Source organism: Taurulus bubalis (genome assembly GCF_910589615.1).
Source record: "Taurulus bubalis genome assembly, chromosome: 5".
Lineage (NCBI taxonomy): Eukaryota > Metazoa > Chordata > Actinopteri > Perciformes > Cottidae > Taurulus > Taurulus bubalis.
The window spans coordinates 11,765,743-11,792,522 of NC_136593.1; the positions used below are offsets into that span (position 1 = coordinate 11,765,743).

Genomic DNA, 26,780 nt, shown 5'->3' on the forward strand with positions numbered 1-26,780 from the left:
AAGTCTATTATCTAACAGCAAACACACAGCAGTCACTCGGTCTTCTTTCTTTCTCTTGCTTTCATGTTTAGATATTTTAGTTTGGCTCCAGAAATACACAGGTGCTAATACATGAATGGTTTTTGTTTTCAAACCTGAAGTTACTGTCCTCCATGATGACTTTAAATGAAACTAGATTGACGCATTTAAACATGTTTTTTACTATGAGCGTTCGAAATTTGGCAGAAAATGCAGCTTTAATAATTATAAATGAATCTATTAAATCAAATCCACAAAATGCTAAATTGAATTTACCTCCTAGATACTTATTTCATAATGTATTTGAGTAGATTTTCAATGGAAATTAGTGATGCTTTAACGTCTTCCCCCTCTTGTCCACATTTGCTTGAACACAAACTAACATATTGCCTTATAACATCCATGAGATAAATTTCTCCTCCCTTGAGTGAGGCATTAAACACTCAGACATTTAGGACATCCTTGCGTGTTGGGGGGTTTTAAGATGGACAAAGACATGTGTGGAATTAGTTACCCCAACTGCATGTTTGTAGTGTGATGAACAGTTAGCATGCGGTGAGGAGTTTGGGGGGTTCAGAGGGAGTGTGAACGACTGTGGTAAGAGGAGAGGGTGCCCCAGACCTTTTTTTTTTACTAGCGGCTGATTGATTAATGTTGTTGTCGGGGCATTGGGTCCCTGGAGAGGATGAGGAACCCTGTGTGATATGTGAGGGTTTTACAAGCAGCGGCGAGCTTGAAAGTGATGGGATGAGATCCCGGCCAAAGGCCGAAATGAGGAATCCATCAGGAATGCATTCCCTTTCTCCCTCTCTCCGTCTTTGGAACAGCTGCTGCTATAACTCTACTGTACATATATTCCTTCAATCTTACATGCAACAGCAGGGCACCCAGGCTGTCAGACAGGTTCCTGTGTCTGAAGTGTGAAGATTTGGAGCATTTATCTAAAACATCTTGAACATGAAGGCTAATGATAAGTAGCAAACTCCCTTACAAGCACAGCACTATACGGTAAGAAGGGCAACTTCTTCTGGACAAATAAGTAAATCCATAGCTAAAAGAAAGGCAATATTCGTACGTTTTCAGAGCATCAGACACGATGCTTTTTGCACACCGTGTCTGATGTTTTCAGAGCATCAGACACGATGGTATTTGCTGTTCAGGCAGCATAGATCTATGTGAGGCCCGCACAAGGTGAAACATAGTGTGAGCTACTTTTCTGAGCGACTACAGCACATTGATGTCGGCAGGTGGAGTTTTTAAAGTAAGCATATGTGTTTAAAGCACGGGACCACCTGCAATATAAATAACTTTTTTTTCACAATTACCTCTTGGCATGCAGAGATCTTCGGTTTTATTTGTCCAGGTTTTGAGATTTCTGTATCTGAGATTTCTGCCTCCGCCCCAATACAATAATGAGGAATCGAATTACGTCAAAGGTAAGTCGTTAGCAGTCCAACGTCTTTTGTATTTAGGTTGATCAACACACGGCACGGTTTTCAATGGGACTTTCTATTAAAGAAATAGACCCAATGAACAGGGTTTACAGTTTGTTCTTTGGTTATCCAGAGAAAAAGGGACATTCATAATGTTGCTGTAAATTTCTTGACATGCAAATTCATCCATTTGCATTAGGTGAAATCTCAGGGACAAATTATACTCAACTACTGATAATTTGGGTAAAGCGAAATGTAGGCAAACTACAGCACAATGCTTGGTCTCACGGTTCTGTCACTAGTACCTGCACTCTGGCCTCTGTGAGTTTTGTCCTCTGGGCCAGCTCCTCTCTGGTGTAGATATCTGGGTAATGTGTCCTTTCAAAAGCCTTCTCCAGCTCCTCCAGCTGCTCAGCGGTGAAGGTGGTGCGACTGCGTCTCTGCTTCCTCTTCAGGGGCAAGTCGGGCTCTGAATCTACATCTGAACCTTCGTCTGTGCGGTTACCTGAGTTGAAAAGGAAAAAGACAGAGGACTGTGTGATTATGAAGTTATGGAGTGTTTTGTGGGAATCAACTGAGGGGTGTTTGTAGAAAAAAGCATGCAATCTGAGCTGCAACTGATCAAGAAAGGACTCTAACAGCATTATCTACATTTTGGAGCCTCTTTTGTTGCTCCAGAGAGCGAGACTGGCAACACAGAGGATTCAGGTGACAGCAACTCTTCTCTGAATATACAACTGGGAGAATATTATCTTAATCTGTGGATATTTATTTAATATAGAAGAGGCCCTGATACACAATCCTGTCTCTGTCAGGGGCCCCAGAGGCTGTGAAGGCAGAGGGCTGAGGGGGAGCGGGGGTGTCGGTGGGTAGCGGGGTTAATCTGCACAGGCCACCTTGCTGCTCCTCACCCTGCTTTTCTCTCTCATTGGCCCAGGGCACACTGATCATACACAGCTCAGCCAAAGTGTATAAAATAGAACACAATATCACACCAAAACCATTCAGTCCCATGTGTTTCCATCTGCTGTCATTAAATGAATTAGAACATATTTTACATTACTTTTTAGGCATTCAACTAAGCTGAATTTTTGCTCGAGGAATATAGATACAGCACAAAGCTGTACAATCCGGCCCGACAGGGAAATTTTTGACAGCAAATACGCATTACCATTGCACATTACCATTATAACTGAATTTAGAAAATTGCATCATTTTCACCTCCTCTGCATGTCTATTCAAACTACATGGCCCTTTTCATTTCATGTCATAAAATTCATATTTTCATAATTTCCTCATTGAGACATTGACAAGGCGGCGTGATGTGCCAGTGTTGCTCCAGGCCTAGTTGGATTGCATCATGCACAGTCCAGAAAGTGTGGGAGAGAGAAAATAAAGGGAGATATTGAAGAAGAGGGTGTATGAAGAGATTTCTGCTTCTGACAGAGGCCCTTCACTATTCAGCTCGAATGAAAACTATAATGCTCACCTGAATGTCTTCCCGCGTAAGTTCCTACCGCCTAACTCATTGTTTTACAGCTTCGATCTCTGTTTATAGCTCACTCCAGTCAAATCTTTCAACATGAGTGGACAAAAGAATACTCAAACCTAGCCTCCAAATAACAACTGTGAGAACAAAAGAGCAACAGAGCTGGCGGAGTCTCAAGGCCAGCTCCAGAGTTTAATTAAACAAGGAATTATGGGATTATATGGAGACTATCATTACAGGCCACTCTATGAGTCGTCTACGAACATTTTTGTCCCCCTGAGCTCATGCTCAATGATTCTCTGCGGATTACATGTGGCTGCAGGACATGAGGCCGCATTCATTAAATCAATTCTTCAGTCTTATCCTTTTTAATAAAGATTGATTCTTGAAGCACAGGCTCACTCCGCTGCAGAACACCCTTGAACATACAAAGTTGAATATGTACATACACCACATATCCCTTTGTTGGTTTTCATGAGGATGCGTATATCCATTTGCCCAGTAACTTGCCATGACGACACTTGAGACCAGCCATGCAGTCTGCAGATCACTTTCCAAAGTCACCTCTGTGTCCTACGGGGAGACGTGGGGGCCAGAGTAGACACACACTCGAGGGGCTCTAAAGGAAGACACTAACGTCCTCTCCTCCTCAAATTATTTTCTTTTCCTCCCCTTTGTTTGAGGCGCTATCACAGACTTCATTTTGCAAGTAAACTGCTGCGGCAATCTGTGTCACATTTAGCATGCTATCAGGCTAATGCCTGATAAAACTCAACAGACAATAGGTTGTACTGCTGCTCTCCATTAAGCCCTATGAGCCAACACATCTGCTCTTGTACATGATCCAGAAGCACAAGGTCAACAGCCCTTCCTGTAATGAGCAAGGGAAAATGGAAAATGGCACACGCTGCATGGGTCCAACTGGAATTGGGGTTGGATGTAAAACTCATCTATATGCCGACTACATTTGTCGAATAGACGACAGAAAATACATTAAAACACATGGCTGCTTTCCATGTTGATGTAAGAAAGAGCCTGATACTGATTACTGGTTTACAAACTGTGGCGTTACTGTAGTCCGCCCAAAGCAAAGATGACTTACAAACTGGCTGGAATACATGTCATTATAGGCTCAAGCAGGTAGGAAAACAGAAAACAACCATTTATAAGTCTTTTTTTTTTACCAATAAAAGCATTTTAAAATGTTAATTTCATGTCTTTTTTCTCCACACAGATGTGCCAATGTTAACAATCACAGACAAAATAGGACTCAGCGAATAAAATCCCTGCAGGGCTGTCGAGGTCAATTCCTTAATAGTCTGCTCGGCACAAAAAGGTACATTCTGATTAGACCTTCCTATAATACGACGGTGGTAATTCCATTCACAGGTTCATGGGATATTGATAAACCACTCATGCCTTGTCTCATTACTTATCATCCAATTAGAATCTAATTATGTGCCATCCAGTGGGTATGATTACCACCGTGTACTCTCCTCCAGGGGCCCTCTAAGGTTTTTCCCCCCAATATTGATTTAAAATAGCCCCTATTATAAACAGAACTTAATCAGGTTTACACATTGCTATTGCTAGGCAAGTGCTTGATTGAGATTAGAAATAACACTAGGTATGGTGTGAGTAAAAGCTGCCTTCACCTAAATTGTAATGAATGTCATGACATGTGATAGCGATGGTTTCATTACAGGAAATTGTTTAAGAGATTAAATTGAAGACGATCAATCCCTGAACTATAATAGCACTGTTCTGCATATAATTGACAAAACATTAAACAAGTGTTGTTAGCCACGTGCAGCATTAAAGTCATGTTGTGATCGAGGCAATGTTGTACCGGAAAACAAAAACTAACACTTGATGTATTTACAGTGAGATTCTCAATTCAAAATTCAGAGCAGAGGGATTGCCTCCACACGACTCTCAGCATGACCGCAGCTGATCCGGCGACTAGAAGCTAACGGTTCCAACGATGCAAACGACGGTAGCAGCGCTGGCCGAGCTAACAGTGTTTATCTGAGACTTACATGCACTAAAAGGCACCCGGCAAAGCATAGACATATTCGTTTTACAACACACCTTTGTCGTAGTTGATACTGAATATGTGTGATTTCATCCTCTGCTCAGTTATTACACAAAACCGTATGGCAAAAAGTTAAGTGTTGCTATTTACGCTCTGAAGTTTTAACTGAGAACATTTTACTGCTTTAACAGTTTTTGCTCTAATCATGCTTTAATTCTGACCAGACCTTTAGAAGGACTTGGGCTGCTAGTTAATAGCTTTAACGTTACTATGAGGTTTAAAGCTTGCTCTCTTCCCTGATGCTCCTCTGGTGACCCCACAGACAGACTCCTCAGACTATACCGGCAGATGGGATCCTCATCATCACCCTGTTTCCTCAAAGCCCCTCCACTCCTCTTATCGACCCCCAACCCAGCTCCTTCTCTTCTTCTCCCTCCGACCCCTCAGACTCCTCCAGTCCTCCACCTTTACCCCCGCGACGCTGAGGTAATGCTGATTAAACACACAGCTGTCCTCTCAATAGCGGCAATTAGCCAAGTGATCTATAAGGTTACAGATTTATGACACATAACAAGTGCAATAAACTTCATGTCTACCAGGTTGTTAAACAATGTTGACAAAATAGTTGCATCTGATTCATAGAGAGAAAAAATATCTATGACCTTGAGTAAATGTTCATCATGAAGCATCAGTAGGAGCAAAAATCTATAAAAATATTGTATAACATTTTGTCAGTATGAATTACACCAAGAAAAAAGTTAAAAAGGTAAATAAGCATTATTCTGAAAATGGGTGAATTTAAAACTAAAACTAAATTGGTAAATATCTACAGGCTACATCGACCCAAATGTGAAGGCACGCACAAAGAAACGCGAAGTCCATCATGAAAATCAACAAAATTACAAAAATGAAACACAGCTACAACATTGACACTTTTTGCTAATGTAGACAAGGAAATACAAATAAATGACTCCCTCTATACGCAATAGTAATAACCAGAAAGCGCAGGTTTCTTTATTAGAATAAAAACGGACTCCTTTCAAAGACCTGTCCTTTACCATGGACAGGTCTTTGAAAGGAGTCAGTTTTTTATCCCTCATCTCTGACTCACCTGTGAGCAGTTTTAGCCTAAACTTAAGTAGTGCTCATCCTAGTCAGACTGTCTCTGATATCATAACCCATGGCCTCAATATCAGCCATACCTTTGCAAACTATCCAAGACAGAGGGACAAAAACAGACAGGGCTTTGGCAGTGCAGCATTAGCTCATAATGGCTCATTTTGAAAAGCATATTAGTTCCAGCATAATTACAATCAGGCCTCACGCTCTGTGTTTTGCAGGCATTCACAGGACCAGCCTCTGAGCACCGAGTCACACCAGTTGACTGTGACTGACAGCAGATTTAGTTTAAAATGGTGTTTTTCCTCCCTCTTTTTTTCCCACAGGACAAAAATAACACCGCGTCTTTTCTCCCTATTTATGTTGACTTGTTTATTTTGTGCCTACCTTTTGTCGTAGTTGATACTGCAATTATACTTTTTGTCAGTCAGAGGGGGTGAATATCAAAAGGCCTAATTATGCAAACAGGCCTGTGATAAGAGGCATCTGCCTGAGATGGGATCTGCTATCTCTGACATGCATCTGTCTCTGTGCTGTTTTTGCTGCTCCAGGCCTGCATATAAACAGCCTTGCCTGTCCCCAGGACTGCATGCGATTCAACCACCAACACTGGAGTGGAGGGATGTTTCGGGGGCGGGGGATCATGCAGCAACATCAAATAACTAACAACTTCCCAATTTGCATTTTTCCGAGAATGGTGCGGCATCTCTGCTTAATGCACTTGCCTGTTCAACCCAAAGGGCTTGCCAAGTTAAAGGAGGCATGTGATTCAAGGCATTTACCGAAGGATGTATCTGAGATAGGAACCTTATGTGAATACAAGATAGACGACAGCGATAACCAGAATGGTTTAAAGACAAATTCTCTATAAATAATCTTCTCCTGTAGTTATCTCCTTGCAAGTGAAAAACAAAAACAAAACTCTAAAAGTGAGCGTAGCCTCTGCATAATCAGAATTTATTAATAAAGTATATATTAGATTAAAATATTCAGATCAACATACCGAACAATTTGTAAAAAGACTGCATACGTTGCAAAATCAAGTTAACTGTTTACTTGGTTTGGTAACATGCCAAAATGCACCATCAATTTCCTCTGGTTGTCAGTGACCTTCTCTGGGCCGTAATTTGACATTTAGCTGAAATTGAATCTGGATGAGATTTGTAACTTTACATGAGGATATTAAAAATCCACCGTCTATCGGAAATAAAAATCATTCCCAGCTCACCTTTATGGACAAATGTCATTGGATTCAGCTTTGTCTCATGCCTATCATGTCATTTACCAGTTTATAGCTGGTGGCCGAGGGCCAAGGGCACAGAAAATCTATTTCAAGTGTTAAGACAGGACAAGTGAGAAAGAAAAGCTGAAGTGAACAAGAGCTCTAAACTTTAGTGCAACTTCGAGTCTGTAGCTACAAGACGAAGTCTTTAAAGTACCTGCTGAAAAACCCTTTTTTTTGCGCCACTAAACGCACAACCTCTCATTGCCAGTGTCAGTTTTAAGCTCTTTCACGTCCACATTCCACAGGAATTCCTCTGTCTCTTGGACAAAAATCTCATTCTTTAGAAAAGGAGTATAGGGCGCCGTTGAAAAAGAGGAGAAAAAGGCAAGGGAGGAAGAAAGATGGGAGGCTCTATAATCTTTGGCTCTCACAACAAACAATTAGCCCCCTTTTCTCTGTTTGAGGTGGGGAGAAAGTGGGAGAGAGGAGGGAGGGTGGGGGAGACGCAAGAGAAAGCAGAGGAGACAGAGAGGGAGAAGCAGCGAGAGCGATGCTCTTTTATGGCTCTTGTCATATGGATGAAGGCGCGGCGCGTCCATGAGAGCGCACGCTCACCTTCAACAACAGGGCGTCCACTGGGCCTCCCGGCCTTTTCAGCCCAGAGAGACAAGCTCCTCGGGGGGCCATTAGAGCATGAATAGGGGCCTGACAGCCCTGTGCAGCTCCGCAGGGCATCCATAAACGCTGACATATTGACTCCCCATGCCTCTGCACTGCCTGAGTGTGAAAGTGTGAAGGACTTGAAGAGTGGGATTTTTTTTCTTTAATATAACTACTGACTAAAACTAGGATATTACAAATGTGATTGTTTGTTTGTAACCCTAAGATATACTTGAAGGCAAATACTGATATACTCTAGAGTGCTATTTAGTTTTTTCCCTATATATAAATTATTGTTTTGAAAGACTTATTTTGGAGGGAAAAATGCATTTTTAACATTGCATATGTTCATTTTCATCCTTCACACTATGCAAAATCCGACATTTTTTATTTGCTTGCTCACTTATGTAGTTCTGTTGAGCCGCGACCCATAAAGACTTCAGAGGACACAAAACAGGAACCTTGTTAGGAAGACTGTTGCCACCTCTCACTTCCCGCTCACTAAGACTGAGCTTTGCACCAGGTTTCCTCTTCTGTCAAGCAGAATGTCACCGCTGGAGCAAGAGTCTTCACTAATTGAGGTCACAGCGAAAGTAATGAAATTAACAGAGAGCACAAGAAAGTAAAAAAGGAGCCCATGGGGGTCTCTGCCAAATGGCACTGGAGCCAGTGCCTCGGTCCCCCAGCAAAAAGCTCTAAAAAAACCTACGCAGGAAATCAAACAGTAACGTCTCAGGGCTATGAGCCGAGGTCTCCTGCAGGAACAAATCATTTTCTCAACAAAGCCAAAGAGAGATTACTGGGCACAGTATAGGAATGCACAGCGGACATTTTTATGTGCCCAAGGGAAGTTTCCTAATTTTCTGGACAAGGCTGGGCAGCAAATATTGTGGAAAAGTTTGTGCGACATCAATGACACTAGTAGGGAAAGAAGAGTTGTGCAGAATGATGAAAACTTTCAAAGAAACGCTACTTTACTTGACTGTTTTTAGCGCTATTGAGTCTAACGCTATATACTGAGTTATATGTCTGAATATTACTTTATTCCTGTACAAAACAAAAACAGTATAGCTGGTTTTGAAACCTCAGAAAAAAATGGCTTAATAATCTTTTATACGAGTGGAATTTATTAAACATATCTTCAAAAATACTATTATACTCCTCAGTGGACTGACATTCAGTGGATTACAAGTGAACAAAGTGCTTCCTTTATATTCAACAATTTAATGAATATTTCCTCTAAAGAGCTTTTTTTCCTGGGCACAGTGAAGCATTACAGTGCTTGGCATTAATTTCTGAGATCCCTCCATATTGAGGGGTTGTAATGTGGCACAGTAGCAAAGCTTTTTATACTGAGACTACATGTTCCCCAAGGAGAGAATGACTGACGATGCAGAAATAAGCCCATTAGTTGAAAATAGCGGACAACATTTGAAGTTGTTATTTTGTCGACAAGGACAGGAGCTCCACCCCACTGTTTGGACAACCCTTTACACATTTTAACTTGGTGGGAAAAAACACATTTCTGATTTGCAACACTTAGGGAACATGTTTATTGTCTTTGTGGGTCTGAAAAAAACCATGCACAATTAAAACAAATGAATATTTCAGTGGTGAAGCAGATCAAGAGCATAAAATGTGAAATGTTCTGGCCCTAAGTAGCATAGGCTAATGGCGATTTTTAAACTAGCAGACCATGGTCAATGTTTCTCATTCATCACTGAGGGAGAGCATGGACGCACTGTGCTAAACGTAATTACTGTTGCACATTATGTGGGCTATTCCTGTATTGTAATAAAATTAGCCAGAAATGCCTTTTGTCTTTTCTAATGCAGCTCCGTGGTAACCAGTGGATGGTCATAATGCAACACACTGTCGCCGATCTGTGCCAGCTGTCAGAGTTTGACAACCTTAGGTGGCAAGGCGAATTGGAGGAAACTACATTTCTTTCAATAAATGATATGGCTCTGACCTGCTCATCCATTGCACAATTTAACATGGACATAATAAAGCTTGAGATGTACTGTATACTCATTTGTTTGATCCTTCAGCTTTATTGTTTGGCAGGGTAACAATGGTTTAATCACCAAGACAAAGATCTTCTCCTGCCAAAGGTCCCGCTTATTATTACCATGTTCATTTTTACTGAGATTACTCCAGACAGGCAGGAAATTCAATTACGTTATGTAGTTTATTCTATATTATTCAAGCTCAAGAGACAAATCTTAAGAGTGGGATTTAACATAAAATTGAAATGCTACATTTAGACAGTGCTGCAAAACCAAAAACGTACTGTTTTAATAATGATCATCATAATTCATAATTCTAAAATGCAAATAGACATTTTAAATGTGAACCTTTAAATTAATATTTGGGGGAAATTACAGTCCAAAATCAGTTAGTAAAAACTATCTTTCCCAGGGTTTAAAAAGCATGCTATCAAATTTAATACAGAATAAAGATTGTGAAGTCCAATTGAGCCAGAAATACAAGATGGTACTGAAGTATCAGCTAGAAGATTATATTTGAATGAACTCAAAGAAGCAACCGCACATCAATACTTGTCTCCTCACCGATATGGCCTACATAAATATACTGAAGAATTACTGGTGGATCTTTCACAAATTAACAGGCCTTTGTCATTGTTTGGAATTATCTGACAGCCGGCAACAACATTTTGTTGTTTGGTAGATAACTTATTAGACAAAATGGGGATGATTTATGGAATTACATGGTTAATTAGATACTGCTTGAAGCTGAAATTACTCTGTAAACTGTCTGTCCCCTTTGGCAATTCACCTAGTTGAGACAAAAACAACATGCATTTTAAAGTCTGATCATTCTGTTTGGGGATTCTTCTCTGCCATGAATGCTCAGAATCATTTTATTGCTCGTTGACATTGTTATTGGTGCTTTCTGACAACAGGTACCATTGGCTATAGAGGTCATGAGGTCAGTTAATTACATTTGTTTATTGCAGCAAAATGATGGCAGCTTCTGTAATGATGTTAGCAGAACTGCACCAGGAGGTTCGTTTTAGCGGATGTTGCCTGAATTTAACTGCTTTTTTTTCTTCTTCTCCTGGCAGAAGTGAAGTGGCTAAGAGCACATCTCAAAGCAATTAAATGAGATTTCTGTCCGATATTATATGTTTTTCCATTAAAACCTTAGGAAATAATCTCCCCTGCTGAGAACACTTGTCTCTCCTCATGGCATGGCTGGGAATCAGCAGTGAGAGATAAATAAATAGCCTTTAAAAAAACATTGGCCCTCTTGTCAAGACACATATCCACTCGAGAACAGCGACAATCCACATGTCAACTCGTTCTCTTCCCATTTCCTCTGCTCCCTTTGCTAAGACACTCCTGTCTAATGAAGGAGAGGGACTGCAATCCCACAGGGCGAAGCAGAGCTCTGTCAGCTCTGAGTGTTGTTTTCCCCCCGGACAGCCCAGTCATCGTCCACTATCGAAGGTAATACTCACCAATCAGGATCCATTACAACACCAAATCTATGAATGAACTGCCCACTGAAAACGAAATCCGCAACTAACACACAACTGCCCGGGAGAAGAAATAGGCCTCCCAGGGAACCCCCTGCAGACTAAATTGGATTGCCAATACGGCCCACAGACGTTTGAGAAGTCGAGAAAAACAATGGAGCAGAAAATAAATACTCCAAAGCCACAATGATGATTCCACTTGGTAAACTAACACAGTATTGATCTTCTTCGTTTTTTTTTGTTTTTGTTTGTTTGTTTAGAAAAGCCTCATCCCTGCTAATAGCTGTCTGAGAGTGTAATCTCTCCCTTGTCCTCCCCCTCCTGTCCTCCCCCTCCACATTCCCTATTATGTGGCTCCTTTCAGCGCGCCTCAAATAGTTTAGGTTCAGTGTCGCACTGGGGTCCAGGGCATGGGATTGGGGACCAATTGTTTGCTAATGTTGACACCTGCCAGAGCAGGCTTGGTCTATTTGGGGCCCGCCAAGCTGCAAACTGGATGCTCCCCCTCTTTAGCGAGATTAAGTGTGGGTTGCTGGGGTCACAAATCACTGGACTCCCTCTGATGTTGTGAGGCACAGAGCCAGCGACTGAGAGGACTAAAAGAGAAAGCTGGAGAGGGAGGGACAGAGGAGGGAAGAGGGATAAAGAGTGACAGTCTATTGTTTACTGAAAAGGAGGGGAATAATGTATCTCCTTGAGTGCGCGTAACCAGTGAGCCCCATTCAAAAAAACATATCAACAGTGAATCCACGTCGCCAAAGCACACAAACGATTTCGGCCTTGCTTTCTGTCTCCTTACGGGCGCTACATGATCAGGAATAGTTGAAAGTGTTTTGTTTGAAATTCAGCACAGCAACAGAGAAGACCAATTGTCACACTCTGCTATTGGTCTTAGCATAACAGCGTGCGCGATTTCCACACCCAAAATGTAATATTAGTAGTAGGAAAAAATAGGATACACGGTGTTAAAACATCTGCTTTTATGATGATTCAGAGGACAGAATTTCTTCGGCTTGCGTTTCACCAAATATGACGCTGATAAACAAAACGACCTCGGTTCTTTAAGAATACATAAACATGAGGACATACTCAGTTTCTATAAACTATAATTTCCTCAGAGAAGAAAGTGCTTGTTTACCCAAACAAATAAACATATCTTCTTTAAAGTTTTTTAAAGCACACATTAAGTGTAAAGCCCAAGGGAGAACCAGCGTGGCGATGACAGACAGCGCTCCTCCTCCTCCCCCTTCTTTTGCAGATGTACATTAATGCAAAAAAGGCAGAGATCTGAGCTGCAGCAGAAGCACCCTCTCTCCCTTTAAAACTGCTGCTGTCCAGCCTGATCGTGTCAGTTTGAAGGCCCCTATTCAAAAGTATTCATGCATTTGCCTTTGAGGCACAATAGCAGCTAGTTTATAAACTGTCTGCCCAGGCACCCAAAGGCTTTAGTTCGTATTGTTTTCAGCCCCTTAATAAACTTTTTGGAGGAGTTCATCAACTTGCCTGAATAGCCTATGCAGCAAGTCTCAAGACAGAAAATAACAGAAGGGCCTTTTCTCCTCCCTCTTCTTTCTCTCGTCCTTTTCTAGTGGCTGTTCATCCAACAATGGTGAGAGTAGGCTGTCAGACATCACAGGGCTTTTTTTGTACCAATACAAGAAAAAAAGGTTTTCAATAAAAAGAGAATGCGGCCTCTTAAAATGGGAATCTAAGACAATTGTGTCTGCACGGGATGTGTATATGGCTAACTCAAGCAGTGAAAGTTAAAACGTTGTTTCAAAAATGTAAATGTAAATATAACATAAATAGCAGAAATTGTAGAGAAAACATATTTTGATTTTGATTTCAAATTCCTGTGTTTTAACTCCTTTTTCAAGTTACTGTTGGGGGAAGAAAACGAGCAAATGAATGATATCATTTTTCTCTTCTGTGCCTATAAATTCTAAAAATTGCCTGACACCTGTTAGACAGGCAGAAATGATGGGATGCAATAAAATGTAATTTTGGCTGTAAGCCATTAATCCACTGTTATACCTTTAAACTCTGTGGAAAAAAAAATTAGCCAAACTTAAAAGTCTTTAATAGATGTCTGCTCTAATTAATTTCATACCTAATTAAAGCAGGCTGTCCATGCAGGCTGGCCTGTTTAGCCCGCTGGATGGCCATAATTGAAGTAATAGCGGAAAAGAAGGCCTGCTTAGAAAATAGGACCCCGCAGCGGTCCAATTCAACAACATCACCATCCAACCCTGCTGCTCAACCCCCCTCCACCTCCACCATCTGACCCAAAAAGGCCTTATTGGCTGCCCCCGGACCAACCACCTACTGTTTCCCACCGATGCACTTGGTGCGTTTTAACACCCTAATTAGATGTGACAAGTTCAACGAGCTGGTTTCAGAGGAGGAAAAGCCGGTCAGGTTATGATTTCCGAGTCAGACTCACAGGGGAATCTCTGGACAGCTGATTCCTGTCAGCCTCATTCATCTTCTTCCAGCCAATTAAACATCACTGCTAACAAAGCAGCGGCAATTTGGGGAATACATTTAACGCCTCAAGTGAAAATGTAAATGTTTGAGGCCGATGTCAGTAAGCTGGTAACACTAACATGATACTAACAATAAAACGGTAGAATAAAAATAATTCATAATAATGATCATAATCACACCAATTAACTACTTAGCTGACAACATATTTTCATTGTAATAGAGTCAGCAGAGTAAAGTGTAAAATATGTGATGATTAATTTAGAGTAGTTAATATTTGCCTTATATAATAGGGTAATAAATCAAATGATAGGGTAATATATAAAGTAAGTAAAATATATATTAATAGGGAAATATAGGAAATAATAGGTTCAAATATAAAATAATGTGGTAATACATACATTTCTCAGAATATCAACTGTCAAAAATTAAATAATTGTGTATCTATATATAATAAAATAGTTCAACAAAATCACCCTTCAAATTACCACAACTGAATTTACCTTTTAGAAACATTATACATTCAGAATGAACTTCTGTTTGTGTTACATTATCCATTTATGACCCCCCATATTTCTAAGATGACTTTTCCCAAGAACAAATCATGTGGCAAAAAAGAAGTTACACAAAATTATGAGACCTAAAAGTATAACGTTTTGTTACTAATACCCCCACCTGTTGACATGAATGTGTGATGCACATGAGAAGGCTGTGTGTGTGTGTGTGTGTGTGTGTGTGTGTGTGTCAGTGAGAGAGAGAGAGAGAGAGAGAGAGAGAGAGAGAGAGAGAGAGAGAGAGAGAGAGAGAGAGAGAGTAAAACTTAGGCAAAGAAAAGATATTTTGGCCTGCAGCCCTGCAGGCAGGATCCTGGAGCCCCGTAGTGAAAATTGGCGGAATAAAACACAGACAGAAATGAGAGTCGCGCCCTACTGTTGTGACAGGATACCTGGAGGGCAGCACTTCCTCTTTAATTTGTCTCGTATGGTTTGAGACCCCCAACCAGACAGTCAATCCTCAGAGTGTTCGTAAGCCTACTGAGTGTAATTCTCAATGGTGAAATGATATGCTATAATTAAATATCGTATCATTAAAAAATGCTCGCTGGCATAGAGGAATCTTATCAACTTGGTCTTCATCGGCTTCGTCCTTGTTATCACATTAATAGTAACAACATCTCAAATGGGCCTATCAGTATTTGTGGGGGGAAATTGCAGTCTAAACAAAGGGCACCTATGGGCTTACAGCTTATATTCAGATATTTTTGAGCAGGAAATGTAAACCTTGAAATGCTACTATCTGCACTTAACAATGTGTGATCATAACCCCATAAATGAGGGGAGAAATTGAATCCTTTTAAGTTATTAAGCAGGAAAGGATTATAAACTCCTCTTTATAAATGAGCTAGAAATCCCCATGTCTTCCTCTGTACACTTTTAAATTTCCCACAAGAAGCTGGAGAGGAAAGATTGCCCCTTTTCAAGAGCCCCACAAGAGATGGAAAAACCATTTTTGTGCCCAGATAGGGAGTCGTCCCACATGGTAAGCGCCACTTTAATTAATAGACAGCCTTGAGAGGTATCACTGTCAGCCTGGATAATGGCGGCAGAGTCAGTGTTTGTGCTTCCATGAATATTTCTGATGTGATCAAAGTCAAATGCCAGCACAGAATGAATTTAAGCCTACTCCATTTTTTTTTATTTAGCCTAATGCAGCCGACACTTAAAGCTCCTGACACTGAAACGTCTCTGCGGTGTGGTGGTAGGCCTACAAGCTTAAACTGCCCTCTTTCAAATTGATGCATTACTCATTACTCATAAGCAATGGGCTTCATGTTATTATGTTGCACGGTTTGCTCATGTTACCTTGCTGGAACCAATAGACTAATTTGTTACACTGGTAGTAGCTCTTCGCCATAAAATGTAGTAATATGTCATTAACGACAAATTACACCAGCATTTTTTTAATAGCAACATAAATATGCTCAATAAAAAAACCTCACCCTTTTCCTTCCGGTGGAATTGTTGTTGTTGATATGTTTTGTGTTAAAGCCTTAATGGATGGAGAGAAACAAATGAACAGCTCTATTTAGGTAAGAAAGTCAACAAAAACTATTGTAGCCCATTTCTGAAGATAACACTGAAATGTGTTACACTAATGTTGGCCTACTGACTGAGATACTGCAGTTACCTCACAAACAAATAACTAACTTCAATTTAAGATAGCTAATGTGTTCACTACTGATCCAATTCTGTTATTATGTTAAGTATTTTTGAGCAGCATATGGTCCCAGAGACATGTCATCCTGCCACTGTTTATTAAATCATGTAGAAAGACTACAAATGGGCTAGCTGTCATTCATGCCAACTAAACCTCATCTAAACAACACAGAAACAACACAGACACTTCTCCTTTGAATTCAGAGATGCTAGAACAGCCAAAGGCAGACATCTTTAAAATATTTGGGAAAATGCATCTCTATTAACAAATATGTATTTTTCACGTGAAAATGTAAAAAAAAGTATATTTTAAATATTGTATATAAATAGAACCAGCATTTATATTATTATTATTATTATTATTATTATTACTATTATTACTATTGGTCTTTCCGTTGCTGCCCCTTCTATAAGAAGAAATGTAGGCCTACCAATGTAAATTCCAGTGAAATGTGGCTTGAGTGGCTGCGGGGACAGGGGAGGTTAATCCGAGTTTAATGCAGTGAAGCACAGCGCAGGGTCTGGGCTATGATGGGTATGTTATCTCTGCCCAACATTTGGGTCTCCCTCAATTTCCACCCAGCCAAATAGCTGCGAGAAAGTGCAGATGGAGTCACTCTCAATGCCTGAGGAAAAAACGTTATTAATAGCTAAATAACTTCCCCATACTTTCACTGAATCTCTCTCACACACTGTTCCAGATGGATTTGTTTGAAGTGGTCTCTCGCTTCATTCCCCTGTCCTTCTCATTCAGCACGGCTTTAGACCCGAAATATAGCTACATTATATTACCATACACTTAGAGACCGCGCGTGCGTGCGCCTTCGAAAGTGTGTGTGTGCGTGTGTTAGTGAGTGCGTGGTGGTGACGTATGGAGAGCGTGGAGGCGGCCGCTTTTGACACATTTTAATCAGGCCGTGTTTATCGTTAATAACAGCACAAATATACATATATTGTGTTTCTTTGTCGTTTTGTTCTAGTAGTTACACTTAGGATACACCGATTTTTCTACACCGATTTATTTTTTGGCGCAATTGTTTGCCGAAAATTATTAAACATACCTACAGGTAACTCTGAAAGATACTTTTATTTTTTTCTCCCACTTTTATTCAAGTACAAATCGCGATTTACGCCTCAGATGCATTCCACGATACACATACCATTTAGTAAACTCCTTTTAGCCATGCAGCCCTAACCTGGATCTGACTTCCTCACATCTCTCTGCTGCTCTGTCACTTTCCTGCCCTGATGCTCGGAAGTAATCCCGCCTGACATCTGTTTAATTAGATGGGGGACCTCAGGTAATCCTGCGATTTGCTGAAGTGTCCATCGCCTGTCTGCGCCTCATCTGACGGTCAGGTCGGTTGCGTCAGTGTGGCAGATGGACGCCGGACAGCTGATGCACCTTTTTTTCTTCTTCTTCTGAGCGGTGTGGCGCAAAACAAAACGATGTCCAAGTTTGCACAGATGTAGCGCAACCTTTCCACAATAGTGTGCACGTGTTGAAACTTTACATACTTTAACAGTGGTACATGACAATTAAAGTGAGTACTAACTTACTGCACTAAAGGAACGGTGGGGACCGAAGTGATCAACAGACGATCAACAATTATCACAAATAAAAAGAGCCACGATAGTATGTGACACGGTCGAGCTATTTTCGGAGCATTTTTCCCTGAGCTTTGGTTGGTTTAACTTCCGCTACATGTTTTCTGAGAAATAACAGCTGACTCCAAGCAACAACATACAATGTACAATATTGTAAAAATGCTTAGCAGTTTGAATACACGTTAAATAAAGCTAGATTAGAGCTGGGATAAATCCGTGATGTAACCCCTGAGAAAATCAAATACACAGGCCTAATAAACAAATAGATAAATAAATAAAGTCTTAAAAATCTGGATAAGTAAACGAAAAAAAAATATCTCATGAATTTTGTGCCCTGGGCGAGCCACTGTGAGCTCCGCTCAGAGATGAAAGTGAAAAGAAATAAAAGGCTCTATTTAATCTGCTTTAAAACCCCTCTCCACATAAGGGCTGTGCTTCAAACTCGCAGAGTGAGGGGCTGATTGGGGATAAATACAATTCTTACCATGCCTGCGAGCTATTACACCCGGCACGAACACAGCCACCTATTCAGCAACCATCGTTTCCAGCGCTTACTCTAATAAGTATTAACATTATTAAATGCCATCCGGATGCCGGTAGTCTAAACTGCTTTGCGCGGAAGATGCGTCTCTTTTTATAGCCACGTAATTGAGTCCCAATTTAAAACACAAGAAGCGCAAAAAAAACAACAACATTATGTTGATATTTTGCACCAACAGTCAATAATAATGCAATGCTGAAGTATTTAATACTTTACAAGTCAAACTATCATATCAGAAAACCTGTGCTCATTATACGCAGCAGAGTTGTGCGTAACGAGCAGACTCTCCACATACATTTTTGTAATTTATAGCCAACAGGGTTTAGAAACCATCTCTATGGACGCTTGAAACATTTGCAATAAAATGGTGACATTTTTCTCGAAACATGAATGCGTGGTGTGACCGTTTTCACGCTATCAACTGATTCTTCTCCAACGGGCCATTATATAAAATTACAAAACTATCTACCAGCGGGGCGTACTGAATAATTCATCTCCTTTTATGTCTCTCCTGGCCCTTTGTCCAAAGTTTTCTCGATTTTTCCCGATTTTTGAATGAGAAAGGACGGGTCCATATACTCTGCTTTTTGCTGCCCTGCTTTCCAGGATTTGCTTTTGTACCTCGGACTCTTCACTTTAGAAACGCGTCAATGGAGCGGAGGCTCTGCTCGTGAAGTTCATCTTCAAGTCTGAAAATGTTTTGGCATGTGTCTTTTTGAGGAAAAAAATTAGGCTTTTGTGAACTCTTATCTAAACTCCATTCACTTATATTTGATCATCAAAAGAGCCAACCTTTATATCGTTTGGAAGCTGTGCATTTTTCACTCCACAACAATAAAACAAACAAAGCACTGAACATAATGTGACAATTAAATATGACAATAAAATCAAACGTTCTTCATTTCAAACAACTCGTAAAACTGAGAATACGAAACATGTCACACTATCTAATTTCAACTTGAATTCCTTCTAATGTCCCCCGTGGGTTATTTCTCACGTGTAATATTATATTACATATTTTTAAATATATAAAACATGCTCCACATATATTGCATACCACAGGAGATACCAATACATTTAAGGTTACTATAATATTGTAAATATTATCGTTCAAAACACTGGCAGCAATATACCTGCGCTTTATTTTCCCCTCCTCGCAGCATTACTAATAGAGCAAATAATAATAATATGACCATTGATTTCCACTTTAACTGACAAGTGGTGAAATGTCAGTGAACTGACATCGATTGTGATTGGGTCAACTGTCAGCTGTCATTTAGAGGTCGTTAAATGACTGAAAGAATGAGGAGGAATTCGCGACACAAATTAATTTTCTGCAGTTAAATACCTTCTGCCAAGGCTCTCATAAATAATTGAGTGAATGAACAACTGCTGGCTCGGAGTTAAAAGCCGGAATACATTCTCTGCGTTTAGCTGCAGCTCGGATGTGGGACAATGTCCCAAGAGGACGTAAAGTAGGAAGTCTAGTTAAAACACTTGCTCCCTGCTTACAAGGCTGCAATTTACCCTCCATAAAGATGATGATATAATAATAATAATTTGATATTTCAGACATAAACAAAAAGGGCCATATACTTTCTGCTGTTAACTTACATTTATCACCGAGGATGCCATCGATGCTATGCTTTGTTTTCTTTTCTCCATCTTCATCCTTCTGATCACAGTCATCCTCGTCATCTTTTTTGCCAAATCGGGCCCTCAATACGCGGCTGATGGAGCTCACTAATGGCAACAAAAAGGTAAATGGGTGATTAGCTCTAAAAACCCATAAAAGAACCATTGTAATCCTATCATACATTTTTTTTTAGGATACCATATTAAAAAAAAGCACATCAAAAGTTGTACATGAAGAAGCTGCGTTGAATAAAAAAAAACTATATGAAAGGAAAAATGACACTATAAATACAATAAATATAATTATCTATTGAGCACCAAAGGCAGGGTTATTTTGTTCTGGGTCACATAACTATGTGTGCTTCCTGCTACACTGAATCATGTTATTATCAGTAACTGGGGCTTAAAACATGTTGGATTCAAAGTGATGTTCAGAAGTGTTGCTGCAGTGTTCGCTCGTAATAAGAAAAAAAAAGTGCAGCTTACCAGATGAAGCCTCACCTGAAGGAACTGTGCTTCTGTCGCACACCCCGTCCTTCAGCAGCTTATCCCGGATCTCCCAGCTGAACATACCGGGGTTTTCTCTCTTGTACTCCTCGATCCGCTTCTCAACGTCAGGAGTTGCCACCTGCTTTAGGTTTGAAGCGGTGCAAGGGGAGGAAATGGGCAAACAAAGGAAGACATTTCCGTTTTAATTGAGAGGCTTTTTTTTTAAAGATAGAGAAAAATGTGATCCTTAAAATATAGGCTACTTAAAATAAAAGACAATACTATGACATATGTGTCCTATTTTTTTAGAGAGAATTTTATGAGACTAACAAGGCCAACCATTAAAACGAAATAAAAGTAGTAATATTCCCCATAATATAATACAAATGCTGTCATGGAAAAAAAAAAAACATTATTTAGGATTGAATAAATGCAGTATTTTATAATCAAGCAATGGTAAGCACATTAGACAACAGTAATAATACTTGTTATTATTATTCATTTTATTTATTTTTCAAACTCATTAAAATATTTAGCAAGAACAAAATATCAGCTACAACGTTGGTTATGACTAGTGCTGAAGAAAGTATGTTACAGGTGGGCTGAAATGCAAAAGTAATTTTTAATAATATCATTATTATTCAGGCAAACAAAAAAATCCCAAAAGAGGAGATCTATACTCTTGTTTTGTCTGGTCGTGCATGCCCTCTATCATAACGTAATAACACAAGAGCACGCAGGTGTGCTGCACCTCGCGACCCACAGACCCGCTCATGGACCACTCACCCTGGGCTTGCTGCCTCCTATGGCTCCCGGACGGATGGAGCCGGTCTCTTGGTATCGGCAGAGGATCTTGGAGACACAACCGTGAGAAACTCGCAGTTGTCGCGAGATTACGCAGGGTCGGATGCCGTGGTGGGCCATCTCCACTATCTTGTGTCGGATGTGATTTGGCAGGGGCCTCCCGTTGATGAACACACCGCCAAGCTGGTTCACCCTACCCTGGCCCAGAGGGGTGGATACTGCGCCACAATAAAACAATAAAAGTCTCAAAAACAACAAAAAACAACAACACACCCAGGCCTTTAAATATTTACTTCAATGTTGGCTGTATGAACCAACATCTCCTTGAGTTATAATCAAATAGCGCCGTGTTTGCTATGTTACGGACTTTTAATGGGACGCAATTTACGCACATTATCATATTATATATTTTCAAGAGAGCGTCGTGCCAAATTCATCCAGCATCAGTCTGGCTGACAGCGTGGATCCGAGGCCACTTCAGGATCCAATTTCACATTCAAGAGACACTAAAGAGGGTGACACTTCCCACCTTGATTATTCCTAGTCATGCTGTACAAATATTGATGTGATCCTTTGAGTCATCTCTTTGCTGTGTGTATTATTGCCATTTCCAGCAGCAGGACACTTGAACAAATCCCGCAGCTCGAGTAACTTACGAGTTACGTGGTTTTTGTACATTTCAGTCCAGAGCACTTGAGCACGAACTGGTTGTAATGGGAAAACTGTTCCCATAAATGCATGCAAATACGAAGTGATCTTTTTTTCCGCCCATATGTTCAGACGACTTGAGTGGGCATCAAAGTTTAGAAAAAAATTACCAATTAGATTGCTTTTTTGTGTGTGAGTGTGTGTGCGTGTTCGTGTGCGTGTGCCTGTGTGTGTGTGTGCAGTGGCAATAACAATTGAAGCTTGACTAAAATAAATGTTGCTTAAAATGTCCCAAAAAAAACAAGACAAAATAGTTTACTTATATCCTGTCAGCTAAAGTGTTAAGAAGATAAATTACGCTCAGGTTGGCTTCAATTTTAGTACAAAGAATAATTTAAAATACAACATTTTATGGGCCTATGATTATTATTATTATTATTATTATTAATATGATTAATACAATAAACCCATAATTTATAAGTCAACACGTAAAACAAATCCAAAAATGACAAAATCTAAATTAATGGAAACATTTCGGGTATATTGTATAATAAGAAGGATCTATTTAAACACAAATAAATTAAAATCAATTATAAATACATATACAAACTGAACACATCAATTCCTAGAAAATATAATCTGTCTGAATCAAAACACACGAGTATAAGATATTTAAAAAAAAGCTGTGGGTTATTTTCAAAGCACGAGCTGACGCTTTCCCTGAAACCATAATGCTCTTTTGATTCAGGTTGTTAACTTTAATCATCTCTGACTGGAGGTCGAGTTTGTTCACCCACCTTTTTATTTCCCAGCATGTCGCCGGTAACGCACTGCGCCGTGTGCGAGTATCAGAGTGGATTACTGACGAGTTTTGTCACAGCACAAGTTCAAACACCAGACACACGTTGTCATGACTCTTACCTTCCAGGGGGAAGCCGGTCCGGGGGTAGTTCTGGCCCGGCGCAGGGCGCATCATCCGAGGCATCGTTCCTGGTAAAGTAGCCATCATTTGGACGAACACACAACGGATTCCCGTCCAACTTCAAAACGAAATGTCTTCAAAATGATCAATATGCTGATGCTCAGTCTGCTGTCAAATCCCAATCCCAGGCGGAGAAACTGGACAAGCCCTTCTTCCACCGGGGGAAAAAATAAAGTGATGCTCTCCTCTGGTGCGATGAACGTGCCAAAATATATTCAAAAATATAACAGCTGCTGCAAATAAATTAACAACCCCTTCAAACTGGGATGTCTGCAAAATGGACCTCTTAAAGTTGTGTGTATGAGTTGGAAAAAAAATGCACTGTTATTCTTTTCCCTTGGTGTAGTTTGGGTTCAGTGTAATGTCTGCTGGCTGGTGGGAAGTAGTTTAAGTGGCCAACTTTCGTGCATTTCGTAGGAGGAGACAGCCGAGCGCTCCCATAGGCTCGCTGGCCTTTCTTTTATGGATGAAAGCGAGTGGGTTTAGCCAGGAGCCGGCCGACCAATCACAGCCACACATTCCACTTTTAATTCACTGCTGCCTCCCTCATAAGGCTCCATACACTAAAAAAAGCAGTTCAAAATGTTATCATGTCTAAATGTTATTCTAAAGCCATGTCTTTTCAAAATGTGTCTGGTTCCCTGACATTCAGCTGTTGGAACCTGTGGAATATTAATGATTTTAAATGGTAATAATAATTCCCTTTCGCTTTCTCTCTTTCTTTGCTTGATATAGAAAAAAACTCGAGCAACTGAAAAAACATATAGCATAAAAACTACTTCTATACCATTCAATTTTAACTGTAATAATTTCGTTCAAACACAATTGCAATATATTTACTGCCTGCAGATTAAGAATTCAATTCCGATTAAAATATCATAATCAGAAAAAAATATTTATAACTGAATCAATTGACCCAAACCATTCGGTTTTAAAAAAAAAAAAACTTGACAAGTTATATCCGGTAACCACGCGGAGCTTCAATAAAAATCACGGCCCGAAATACTTGAGTCAGAAGTTGGTGGTGTGGCTTCTGAACGGACAAAGGCGCCGCACAAGCAGCGCTGCTGGCGAGGGTTCGACTATAAGATGCTTTTGGCTTGTTAACCTTTCAATTAAGTAAATGTGCGCAGCATGAACGTGTAAATCGTTCCTATAGCTGCTGTGGTAATTACAACATTTGAATCGACCCGCTATTGATGACAACAGGTTGACTTGCCCTTAAGTACGCACAAGAGTAATTGCTTAAAAGTAATTGTTAAAAAAAATAATACGCCGCTATTAAACACCAATAAAAAGAGCACATATGGCAGAAAAGAAGCGGTGCATGTGTCAACTCCGTGGGCCCACCGTGCATATGAAATCGTGTGACAATTGCCGTGGAAAACACTCCTGGTGGAAGGCAATTTCACAAATAATTTTAGCAACAATTAGGGAGTGTGGAGGGGTGAAATGGCGATTTCACATGCAGATGTGCCGGTGGGAAGGATCTGGTACCCTGCCGAATAGCTATGACCCTCACTCTCCCGCTTTGGTTCTCTTCACATGGGACAGAGAGGCACAAAGAGAGCGCCTCGCCCTCCTGGGAAGGCGCAGAGAGCACTGGATTAAGTCAAGCATCAATCATGCGAAATCCAAACAATGGCACATTTCTCTTATGGAAAACACGTTTTTTTTTTTTAAAACAAATATGTCACCTCTCTGTTTCTCTGAAGCTACAACAGGTTTTTTGATTTTTTTTTATCACACAGACATGGAAATAAAGCGAATAACCAGCAAATATCATTGGTTCACCACCATCAGGTCTGGCCTCTGTTATCCTAATCATTATTAGCCTGTTATTCATTTGTTATGCAGCTGTCGATGATTACACCCAAAAGGAAAGAGTGGGCAGTGTGCAGAGAAATGTTGCACCATTTACATGCAATGGAAGTAAATATTATGTTTTTCAGTATGTAATATGTTCGCAAACATAAAGACTGACATATGTAAACAAAAGTTAATCCTGACATTTTTTGTTTATTTGTATTTTAAGAATTTTGGTCCACAGTATACTGTGCTGTTACAATTACACAAACACCTTAAAAACCGTAAAAAAATAAATAAAAACAAGCAAACAACTTTAGAGCTGAACAAGACATACACGCTCACCAAAGGCAGCGTTTATTGCAGCACTTGAATCACACTTTATTTTAGAGTTGTGTGTTGGTCTGTGTTCAAATTGTTCTTGATGTAACATCATGTTCAAGATTATTTTCAATGAGGCCAGATGATGTAAAATGATGATGCCTCCTTAAAAGTATGGTAACTTCAACTTGCAGTAAACTAAATGCAGAAGTGTTAAATATGACTAGTTATCACAGCCTCCTCTTTAAACGTGTTGAGCCAGTTTTACTTTTATGAGAACAAAACACTGAGAGCTAAACAATGCAACGCAAACAGTTGCAAAGGCTTGGAGTTGGTCTTTATTTTCTGAGTTATTTTCCTATGTTGGTTTGTGTATTAATATTGTTGTGGCACCATGTCCACTAGTGGGCGACTACTGTTCCACTTTTTCAATCAGTTAATTCATTTGGAGAAAAGTCACATTGGGCACCTTTATGTGTTTTATGTTTGCCGCTCCAGTTTTGTATTCCTAATGTTTGTGCAAATACATTATGTTTTTGTATTATTTGACCACAAGTGGCATCTAAATCCCACTCGTCCTCGTCACACCCTAAACTCCATTTATCCTGGTTGTTTCTGCAGGCTTCGGCTCAGCGTCTGGCTCATATAAGTAACTCCGTCACTTAAGTTTCCTTTCAGCTGCAGCAGACAGAAAAACACTTCCTCTCTCTCATGATACTGTCTCCAATCTTATCTTGATCAGCACCGTTCTTCAAACACTTTCCTACATAGCCTCTCATTATTTGTGTTATGGCAATTACCAAAGTTTCTTTTTTGCTTGTAGGTGAACACTTTCCCCCCTTCTCCTATCTACATTTATTTTCTCTATACAGAACGTTTAGCTATTCACGTTGAGGAGCACAAAGAGAAAACACCTTTGATGAGAGGCATCGCCAATTTAAGCTTTATCTTTGTCTGAGCCGAACAAAGGCGAGAAGCACAAGCATTAAGTGTATACAAGCATTATTTTGCAGTGTATTTAAATTGTGCTTTTATCTCACAGTAAGTGTTGAACAACACTTTTTGTCTTTAGTGAATGCTGTGCAGAATATCTTTAGATTATATGTTGTTTTATGTCTGCATAGCAGATATCTGTCAGACATGATAGTCTTCCTCTGTTCTGCATTGTCTGTGTATACTGTTAATAAAATGAAAAAAAGGATAACCTTGTTTTTTATCTCCAAATTTGGGCCCTGTTTAAATGGGAAGATATGGAGCGTGAAAACAGTTTAACATCCTGTTTTTATATTACACAATTTAGTTCTTAAAAAAACAACAACCACACAGTAACATTCAGACAAATACTGTGTCTCCTGCTGTCTTGTGATCCCTGCTGGCCTGAAGTATGAACAAATAAAAGAAATTCATGAATTTAATTCAATAGTTTCCCGAAGCATTTTCCACTTTGTGGGCATATTAATGCTGAAGGCAAGTTCTGTTTTTATAAATAGTCTTACATCTGTACTCTACACACGAATCATAAGCTACTTGTCCCTCTCCTATGGCTGGCCTCGACTGTGTCGACTTTGAAATTGTTGCATGTGAGATCTGCCCGCATGTAAAACACACTGGTCCCTGTGATAGACTCCCACCCAAAGATTTCAAGGAGGACGTTTCTGAGTGCATGAAGCCCCAAAAAATAGTGAACAATCATTTTTCCATCATCTTCCGTCCATTCATTCATAGTTTACCTCCACTGCATAAGGCTCTGGGGAGACTTTCTTGC

The 26,780-nt window shown here is 40.0% G+C and overlaps 1 protein-coding gene across 1 annotated transcript in view; it reads right to left on the reverse strand.

Moving 5' to 3' along the window:
• The window catches only part of pax7a (paired box 7a), a gene marked incomplete at both ends in the record, with an annotated part of 42,252 nt that extends 19,337 nt beyond the window's left edge, over positions 1-22,915 (reverse strand). Inside the window, 5 exons of the mRNA XM_079218580.1 lie at positions 1,757-1,956; positions 19,945-20,073; positions 20,452-20,596; positions 21,241-21,476; positions 22,828-22,915. Coding sequence (XP_079074706.1) covers positions 1,757-1,956; positions 19,945-20,073; positions 20,452-20,596; positions 21,241-21,476; positions 22,828-22,915 — 798 coding nt within the window. The remainder of the gene's footprint in view (positions 1-1,756; positions 1,957-19,944; positions 20,074-20,451; positions 20,597-21,240; positions 21,477-22,827) is intronic.
• Between the last annotated feature and the right edge of the window lie 3,865 nt (positions 22,916-26,780).